This window comes from Montipora foliosa, chromosome 7, assembly GCF_036669935.1.
Source record: "Montipora foliosa isolate CH-2021 chromosome 7, ASM3666993v2, whole genome shotgun sequence".
In the NCBI taxonomy this organism is placed as follows: domain Eukaryota; kingdom Metazoa; phylum Cnidaria; class Anthozoa; order Scleractinia; family Acroporidae; genus Montipora; species Montipora foliosa.
In genome coordinates, this window is record NC_090875.1 from 3,684,261 (window position 1) to 3,694,260 (window position 10,000).

At 38.2% G+C, this 10,000-nt stretch overlaps 1 protein-coding gene across 1 annotated transcript; it reads right to left on the minus strand.

Annotated features, from left to right (window-relative positions):
* Positions 1–393: 393 nt before the first annotated feature.
* On the minus strand, positions 394–1,471 carry LOC138009683 (t-SNARE domain-containing protein 1-like). Its single transcript, XM_068856723.1, has 2 exons — positions 1,048–1,471; positions 394–539 (listed from the first exon to the last, which is right to left on the minus strand). Exons 1-2 carry the CDS (start codon positions 1,469–1,471, stop codon positions 394–396), a joined length of 570 nt encoding a protein of 189 aa, XP_068712824.1.
* Between the last annotated feature and the right edge of the window lie 8,529 nt (positions 1,472–10,000).

Below are 10,000 nucleotides of genomic sequence, written 5' to 3' on the forward strand. Positions count from 1 at the left end.
ATTCCTCCTCCTTGGACTGGATCAATGGAATGATGCATAGTACAAAAGTCTCCTTTCTTCTTTTAAAGAGATGCCAAATAGTAGCCGGGTAATTCAGGTAATTCCACAAAAAAGGTGCGAAAGTACACATGGCTGACCATCGCCGAGTAATCAGCACAAAATCATTGCTAGTACTCTTATTGGCTTTGCTGATTCTTGTTAATATTTCCGACTGAATCCCTCGTGTTGTCCTTTGCGCTGTCCCCACTACCGCACGCTTTTGACTTCTATACGTCACAGTCACTTCAAACTCCGGTAGATTCCAGTTCTCCTCCGTCATGACACGCAACTGCGTTTCTTTCCAGAAACAGATTTTATTTACTCGTTTAAACGAAAGACATTCGTACTGCATTCTTAGTACAGCTGTACGTCATCTTGAGAGCAACTCACTTTCCTCCTCTTCCTTTCCTTCACTACAGCAACCTCCCCATCTTCAACCTCACGATCGAAATCGCAGCTGATCGTAGAAGCATTTTCGCTGGGAGTTGCTGCTTCTGACCCTAGAAGAATCATTGAGAAATCTCAAAACATATCTAACGTAACAGAGTTTAATATTAGTGTATTATTTTCAGTATTAAGTGCTCACTCAATTAACTGAAAGTTTTCTTTTGTACGATGTGCGGTCGCTGGTACAAGAGCTAGAGATGAATAAAAATCTCGTAGAGCAGATGTCCTTGTCAATAACACTGAACTTCAAAAAACCATTGCTCAGTTTGTTTGATAATTACCCCAAGTATTTCGGTTATGCACGTATTTTATATTACAGAAACTAACGAGCAATCATTTTGTTGCCTCGACGTTGGGCACAACTTGAAATCTTCGCAGTGAACGCTAAGCCCCTGAGAGAAAGGTAGCTTTTATAGCTTAAAATCAGACACTTATCTTTTCCTCCGACGAATCCACAGTTATCTTTCCCTCAAAATGTGTAGACACCCCCAACACAAACAACAGAATCAAGCAGTGAGCAGTCACATGACAACTTTCGTAACAATAGGATTGTTTACGTACCTGCTTCAAACCCATTCAAGCCCCTGAAAGCGGGTGTGTCCTTGAAAACTTCAATAATTTTCTCACTGGAGGCACTTGGGGGCTTTAGCCCTGGCCCACCTCCAGTTTTCTTTGTTTCTCTCCTGAAAGTTGCAAATTCTTTCTTCGCGGTGCTGTGCAAATTTTTCCACTTGTCCTTCACTTCAGCTACCGTTCGCCCTGCCGTCCCCACCGCATTCACAGCATCGGTTATTTCTTGCCAAATTTCGTTGTTTTTTGGATTCGTTATGTTGTTCGTTAATTTGGACTGGATAACTGCAAGGTGATTTTTAACATTTTCCGTAATTACAAAAATTTCGTTCACAGAAAAATTCGGCTTTCTTTTTCTTGCTTTCGATTCATCTGTAACTTCTCCTTCATTTCCACTTTCCACTCTTTCCGCCATTCTTTTTCCCTTTTCCTCACGCAGTTGAGTATTTGCCCGCGCTTAACCGCGTCGGTGAAAATAACTGGTTTGACCGGTTTATTCCTACCTTTAATCGTGGGATAGTTAATTGCGGAATAAATCTGTTTTCAGGAATGCCTTTTTATCCCTCGATTAGTTATCCCGGGAATAATTTAATCGCCGTTTAACCTCTAATCCGAGGATACTTTAATCGGCTTTCCAGGAACTGGGGCCTGGTTATTTATTCTTACTGCTTGTAGGATTTGTGAAAATAAAACGTTTCGAATTGTCCGCGTTTTAATGTTTCCGGTTGCTGCTTTAATAATTAAATCATTTCCTTTGCTTTCTTCTATGGAAAAATTCATTGCCTAACTATTGAATTCCACGGTAAAGTTTACGCTAAAAACCGCTATTTCAGGAATCACAAAGCGATGAGTACGATATCGGTTTTTCTAGTGAAATTTACTTTGGAATTCACCAGTTTGGCAATACGTTTTTCTTGAACCGAATGAGTTTTAAAAGAAAACAAGCACACCCTCAGCGAGCGAATGGAAAAAGAAAAAAGCCATTTCAGAGTCATCTGTCAACAGCCAGCGAATAGGAATCACCCTAAAATTAGAAACCATAAAAAAAAATTGTCAGTTCAAGATCAAAGAAGAGTTTTACTAACGTACTTTATTCCACTTTATCTCTGAAAACAAGATGATTCACATTTTGATGTATTTCATTGAAAAACGCCAGCTTGGCTAGGAACAAGAATCGGCAAAATACGGTAATGCAACCAAGAAAGGACAAACTTCAAACAAGATCTGCTCCAACCCTTAAATAACGTGTTGCTGCTTTAAACAAACTTCTGAAAACACAAGCTAGTACGATTTCCCCATAATTTTACGAGAACTCACTGCGAATACGTGTTTACAACATCAGGGCAAGAATTTTCTCGTCACTGTCGAGGCACAACGAAAACCACTTGCGCAAACGGATTAAAAAAGCACTTGTTCGCTCGCAGTTTAGAGCAAAACAAACAAACAAATCAACTTTTCCTTTATGTCCAAAAGAGTATAGATAATTGTTATTTAATTCCAGTTGACAATAAACATTCGACTTTCATTCCTGAACAAAGGAAGAACCGATTAAACCACCTTTTAAAAATACGCATCCACTTGAAATAACGCATCCGTAAAAATAACAAACGGTTTAGTGCCCGAGGAAAGAATTTGGGGAGTAAGTATGAGCTATTAATGGTATTCTGTTTTGTCGTTGTCGTTCTCTTTCACTCTCCTTTCGTTTCTGTTCTAGACATAGGTCCTCCAGGCATCATGTAACCTTATCAGAACTTCTAAAGATATGCCAAAATTTGCAATACAGAGAAAAAAGCAGCTCTAAGAAAATTAAAAATAAACACTCAGCTTTAAGTTTATATCCCTCCGATGCTTGACTTGAATAACTGCGTAACAACCAGTGTGGACCACAGATATCATGATATGTCAAACTGGATTGAATCCAGCGAAAAATGCAGAGAGAAAACATCTTCCAAACCGTTTTCTTACCTGAAAACGAAAAGCCTCGACTGTGTAAGAACTATAGTTGATGTAGGTAGTTTACCATTTACAAGCAGAAACCGGTTGGTACTAGGTGTGTTCAAAATAATGGCAAGCATAAAACTCCTGAATGCAAATTTTAGTTGGGATAGGCGTGTACCATATGCAAAATCCGTTAATGTTTACCGAGAGAGTCTGGAGGGAGGCAAAATCATGGGGAAATGCAAATGGTAAACACGTTTTCCGTTTGGAAATTCTGCTTGGGAGTTTTGAACTACCTTTCAAGAAATCCCGTTTTCTCCGGAAATTTTCCGTTTGGGAAGACCAAAGTAGGCTTACCATTTAGATTCCAACCGAAATTTCCGGATATTTCTGGTAAATGGTAAACAACCGTAGTATGGCTGTGTAACTGCGTCGAGCCACAGAAAGTGCGCGAAAAATGAAACCTCGCTTATGTTTAGGGGCGTTTGCCATTTGCACGGAAAATCCGGTTGGAATGGAATAGTCGTAATGGTAAAGGATTTTCCCGGTGTGGCGTTTCGCCAAGACCAAGCCTCTCGCAGCTAGAACAAAGCAATGACAAATCAAAATGAAGGCTGCATCTGCAGTGTCGAAAGGCGGAAAAAGAGACCGAAGTGAACCGGGTCGAGTGGAAAAGCGTCTGAGGATTTCCATCTTTTTCGGAAACTTTCCGGTGGAATGAGCTGTACTATTTGAATTTCCAACCGTAATTTTCGGTTTTTGTTGACAAATGGTAAATGCTCCAGGTGAGTTAACCTGGGTTGAGCCTGCAATCCAACTGAAGACCAGTACTTACTCAGTGGTCAACTTCAAAGAACAGCTGACCTCGGTGAGCTCTGAGCTTGAGCCCGTGATATGGCCACGTGATACTGGTCAGAGGATAACTTGTTTTGACAGGCGTCAATTGAACAAAACATGGATGTCCAATATCAAAGATGTGTGCTGCAAATCTTCAGTTATTTCATGGTATCAGAATTGGGCAAGTAAATAAGAGGGATGCAATGGCTTTAAGCGGGATCGACACCTAGCATGAAGTGGGAAGGCGAAAACCTTCGCGAAGAATGAAGACAGTTCAAACAACACATCAACTTGATGTTCAGCCGACCTCTCAAATCCAGGTCAGAAGCAGAAAAGTGCAGTTATTTGCTAATTTGGGTGGGTCAGAAAGGCCGCGACATCCACAATACCTGGTCCAACATACCCGAAGAAAACAGTTAGTATGAGCAATTCGAAAATGTGAACCCACGCCCAAATGTAGTATTCGCAAGATACAAGTTCATGGCAGGCGCAGACCAAGTGTTGCAAGATTTGTCTGCCGGTAAGACTGAGAAAAAGTCTGGTCAGTTAGAGGTAAGCTTAAAGAATCTATTACACGCTGATGCATACATTACAGAGGACTATGCCAGGGCTATCCAGGAGAAACGAAAGGTATTGATCAAAGCCATGATGAAAGCCCGCGAGGAATATGGTGAAAGAACAAAGTGAAAGGTCGATTTTTGTTTATAAACAATGAAAGATATGACTTTAAAAGTATTGCCGAGTATCTTAAGCAACCTCAAACCTAGCATTATTTACTTGCAAGCCTATGTTTTCTTTTCGCCGTTGAAATAATGACAATTTTCTATGCAAATCCCTTGTAGTCAAAAGAAGTTCAAATCAGTAGCTATTTCCAATGTGCGCACCCAAATTCTTGATTGGCAATAGAAGTTCAAGATGGACGTTAACACCTATGAACGCTGCTGGGACCTCAGCCTAACAATAAGGTCTTTTTATATGTTGATGTTTTCGTGTCATTTGTATATATGTGCAGTTCGTAAGCTAAAATATGAGATGTACGTTAATTTCATTACCTCCGACTCGACCGATCCAAGCTGTTTCAATTGCATGGTTTTTATGCAGAATTACTTTCTTTTAATTTAAAATTATCCAGTAATGGATCTTAAAATATGTTCACTTAATGTTCGGGGTTTAGGAGAGAGACTGAAAAGAAGGGAAACATTTAATTGGCTAAGAGCAAAAAACTACAACTTGGTCATCCGAATGGGGTTACAAAGCTTTGCTTAGCTGCTGCTCCAGCGCCAGTAGTGGAGTCGCAATTCTCTTTAACAATAATTTCGCCTTTCAGCTGGAAAGATCGTATTCGGATCCCAAGGGCAGATTTATTATTTGTGATATCAAAACAAATGAAAAGCTTTTCACTTTGGCCACAATTTACGCACCAAACGATGACGACCCAGCCTTTTTTGAGAGGTTAGCCACTTGCAAGATTTTCATTGTGACGATGTAATCTTAGGTGGTGATTTTAATTTAGTATTTAATCTAGAAAAGGACAAGAAAGGTGGTCTTCCCAAAACCCACACAAAAGCAGTTAATGCAATCAACAAGCACGCTACAAAATTCGACTTGGTTGATGCATGGAGGGTATCTAACCCTGATATCCTGAGATACACATGGCGTAGAAGGAGACCCCGAAATCCATTGTAGATTAGATTTTTTCTTAGTGAGTCAGAGTCTAATGTGTAATGTCACGCACACGGACATCTTGGCAGGCTTTAAAACAGATCATGTGATGGTGACGATTCAAATTGCAATCCACAGGAATCCAAGGGGACCAGGCTTCTGGATATTAAACACATCGTTTTTATCAGAGACGGAATACATAAATCAAATTAGGGCAACCATTGAGGGTGTTAAGGACGAATATCAAAATGATAAATCAGTGAATGCCTCCTTGTTATGGGAAATGATCAAGTTAAAAGTTAAAGAGCAAACTCTGGGATATGCAAAAACAAAAAAGGCAAAAATGTTGCGGCAGAAGAACTGGAGAAGAAAATTAATATATTGCAGAGGCAAATTGATTCCGGATGTAATAACCCCAACGAAAAGCTAGTGATTAATATCCAACTGGAAGAGAAAACGAAGGAATTAGAAAAGATAATTGAACACAGAACAAAGTGAGCGATCTTGAGGGCAAAATGCAGATGGTACAATGAAGGTGAAAAAAATTCAAAGTATTTCCTTAATCTTGAAAAAAGCCACTTCAAAAATGGCGTTATCACTCAACTTAAATTAGGTGACAACGAATTTGCCAGCTCAGACAAAGAAATTTTGTCTGAATGCGAAACCTTTTACACAAATATTTATGGTTCCAAAACAGGCTGCGATGATTCACGCATTAACGACCTATTTTTTGGAAACACTGCTTCAAGATTATTGAACCTTGAGGAAAAAGAAAAAGGGCGGGGGCATGTTAACCAAAGCAGAGTGCTTACAAGCTCTAAAAGTATGAAACCCGGAAAAACGCCAGGCTCGGACGGTTTGCCTATAGAATTTTATAACGTTTTCGGGAATGGAATCTCGGGCTGTCTTTTAAATGCAATTAACTTCGCTTATGCTGAAGGAAAGTTCTCAATAAGTCAAAGACGTGGGATAATTAAGCAAAAAAGATTCAGAATCCTACCTTGTATAAAACTGGCGACCAATTACTCTACTGAACTCCGACTATAAAATAGCGGCTAAGGCCAAACCGGTTTTCTTAAAGGGAGATTTATTGGTGAAAACATAAGATTAATTGATGGCTTAATAAATCATACTGCTGCTCATAATATTCCCGGACTGTTACTGTTTTTAGATTTCGAAAAAGCGTTTGACACAGTTGAGTGGTCTTTTATATGGAAACGCTAGGTTCTTTCAATTTCGGATCGTCATTAATAAGCTGGATCAAATTATGCTACCGTAACATAGAAAGCTGCTTCCTTAATAACGGATGGGCAAGCAATTACTTCATTCCTGAAAGAGGAGTCAGGCAAGGTTGCCTTCTTTCCCCTTATACTTTCATCCTTTGTGCAGAAATATTAGCCGACAAAATATGAGCAAAAAAAAGATATAAAAGGGATCACTGTGTATGGAAATGAAATCAAGATTAGTCAATATGCTGACGATACGACCATGATTTTACACGGTTCAAAAAAGTCCTTTACATCTGCCTTACTCGACCTAGAGCTTTTCGGTGTGATATCTGGCTTGCGGCTTAACAACAAGAAAACAGAAGTCCTCTGGATTGGAGCTAGCGCTGGGCGTCAGGATAAATTATGTCCCGAAAAAGATTTAAAATGGGTTACAGACAAACTTAAGGCCTTAGGTGTCTGGATTTCGACTGATCCCGTGGTTAGCATGAAAGCAAATTACAACGAAAAATTAAGAAAGGTTAGAAACTGCTTAAGCTGCTGGGAACACCGTCGTCTAAGCCTGTTAGGGAAAATCGTTGTATTAAAAAGTTTAATCGCCTCTCAGCTTGTTTATATTCTATCACCGTTGCCAACGAACTATGCCGCTTTAGATGTGATTAACAACATGTTCTACAGCTTTCTCTGGAGTGGAAGGGGGGACAAAATTAAGCGAGATGTTATGATCAGTGATTATAAAAATGGAGGTTGAAGGATGATCGTCAATAAATCTTTTGATAAAGCGCTCAAATCAACATGGGTCAAAAAATATTTGGAAAACGATGAAATGGAAGTTGTTCTTTGATTCTGAATTACACGATTTTGGCGGGGCTGTTATCTTTAAGGGTAACCTGAACAAAAATGATTTGGCAAAGTTCATACATATATCACACCCCTTTACAACAGAAATTGTAAAAATCTGGGCAGAAATCAGCTATGACGATAGCATAACTTCCACCGAAAATTTGCTCTCATTACCTGTGGCAGAATTCACTTGTGAGAATTGGAAATAAACCTCTTTACTACAAATCATGGTCTTCCAAAAGAATACAAAACGTCAGGCATTTAATGAAAGACACAGATAACCTGCTATCTTTCACTGAATTCTAGGAACGCTTCGACATCAAAACAAATTTTATCACGGGGTGGTATTGTGCCGAAGATTGTTAAGGAATGCTATACAAGACAAAAATGAAAAAAACAGAAATTTTATAAAAGCTCCTAAACCCAATAGATTGACTTACGAAAAGCTGATCAGCGCTAGACAGAGCAACCCTAGGAAAAGCCAAGAGAAATGGTGTGTCGACTGCAGCCTTGAGTGCTCCAAAGCCATTGACTGGGAGATGGCCTACAAACTCCCTTTCTGCAGCACTAAATCTACCAATTAATTATTTTTCAGTTTAAACTACTTCATAGGCATTTAGAGACAATGATTTTCTAAATAAAATAGGCATTAGAGAAAAGGATATTTGTACCTTTTGTAGAACGGAAAAGGAGTCTCTTTTTCACTTATTTTGGTCGTGTAGCGAGACGTCTTGTTTTTGGTGGGGCTTTATAAAATGGTTGGCCGAAAACCAAATAAGACTAAAATCCAACATTTTCACTCCCGACATAATAATTGGCCTGAGATCGAACACCCTATCTAACATAAAGCAATACTTTTACTTCCTTGTTGCCAGATATTACATATGGTCCTGCAAAACAAAGAAAGTACTCCCAAAAAATAGAAAGATTTCCTAGTTTTCTATCTTCTTTAGTACCTTTTAAATCTTAAACCTCAACAAAATAAATAAAATTAAATTGAAACATGTTTAATATAAAAGATTTTAAAAGGAAGCCATGCATGCACGGAATAGATTAATAATTTAGCTGAGAAATCGTAGTAATGACTTTTTTCTTTTTTGTTTATAGCTTACTGAATACATGTATGTTATGTAATGCATTGTATTATTGTAAGTAAATGTTGTTATTTAAGAAATAATTAAAAAAAAAAAAGATACAAGTTCCATAAGAGAGTGCAAAAGGCGAGCGAGTCCGTTGAGTAATTCATCACGGCATATTGTAAAATATGGACTGGATTGGATTTGTAAAACATGGATTTGTAAAAGGAAGATTTTTAATTTTTAATTTTTTAATTTTTCTTCAAGTTTTTAATTTTTAATTTTTAAAATGTTTAAGATTGAACTAGTGAGCAGCACGTCTGCGAACTCAACAATTTATTTTATCCTACGCGTTTCGTGTGACTAACGCACACTTCATCAGGGATGTTTTACAATACAACACGAAGGACCTGTATATGAGCGATTCGATTATGTGAACCCACGATCAAATGTAGCATTCGCAAGATACAAGTTCCATAGAGAATGCAAAGTTCCAGCGATATTGTAAAACACGGACTGGATTGGATTTGTAAAACATGGATTTGTAATTTGTAAAACATGGATCTGTAAAACATGGATTTGTAAAAGGTGGATCTGTAAAACATGGATTTGTAAAAGGTGGATTTGTAAAATATGGATTTGTAAAAGGTGGATTTATGGAAACATTATAGCATTGGTCGACTGTTTATTTGTTTATTTCTCTGTCTGTCCTTTTTTAATTTTAATTTTTACCTTATATTATGTTCAGTTTATTTTACCGCTTTACATTTAAATAAGTACTGAAAAAAATTGTTTGTGCATTGTTGAGTAATATTAGCATTTGGTTATTTTTAAGAATCATAGAGAAGTATGAGAAGCACTCGCTTATGGCGAGTAAGCATTCTCGGCATTTTCGGCATTCTCTCGCGTTCAAAAACAAAATTCAGCATGCTTATATTTAACTCAACAATGCATTCAGCGCGTTTTTATTTTTAAAATTATAAATATCTTAATACACAGGAGCTGGTCAAGACCGATTTCCAACGTTTTACGGGAATAGGTCATTTTACTAGGGCAAGCATGGAATAAGCAAAAGTGTACGTGGCAAACAAACGAGCAACAAATGAATGAAGGGGGTAGTTTCTAAAGAAACTGTGGTGCTGCGTCGGTGGGGAAGTAGTATACAAAAATTTGGTTTTATCAATGGAGTTGATAATGTTTCGAGCGTTAGCCCTTCGCTCTGACGAAGGGCTAACGCTTGAAACGTCAGCTTTTAGAATCTCTGTCCGGTGGCCAATTTACATTATCAACTCCATTGATAAAACCAAATTTTTGTAAACAAACGAGCAGACTGCCAAAGGACCGTAATTTTAAAAATGCATT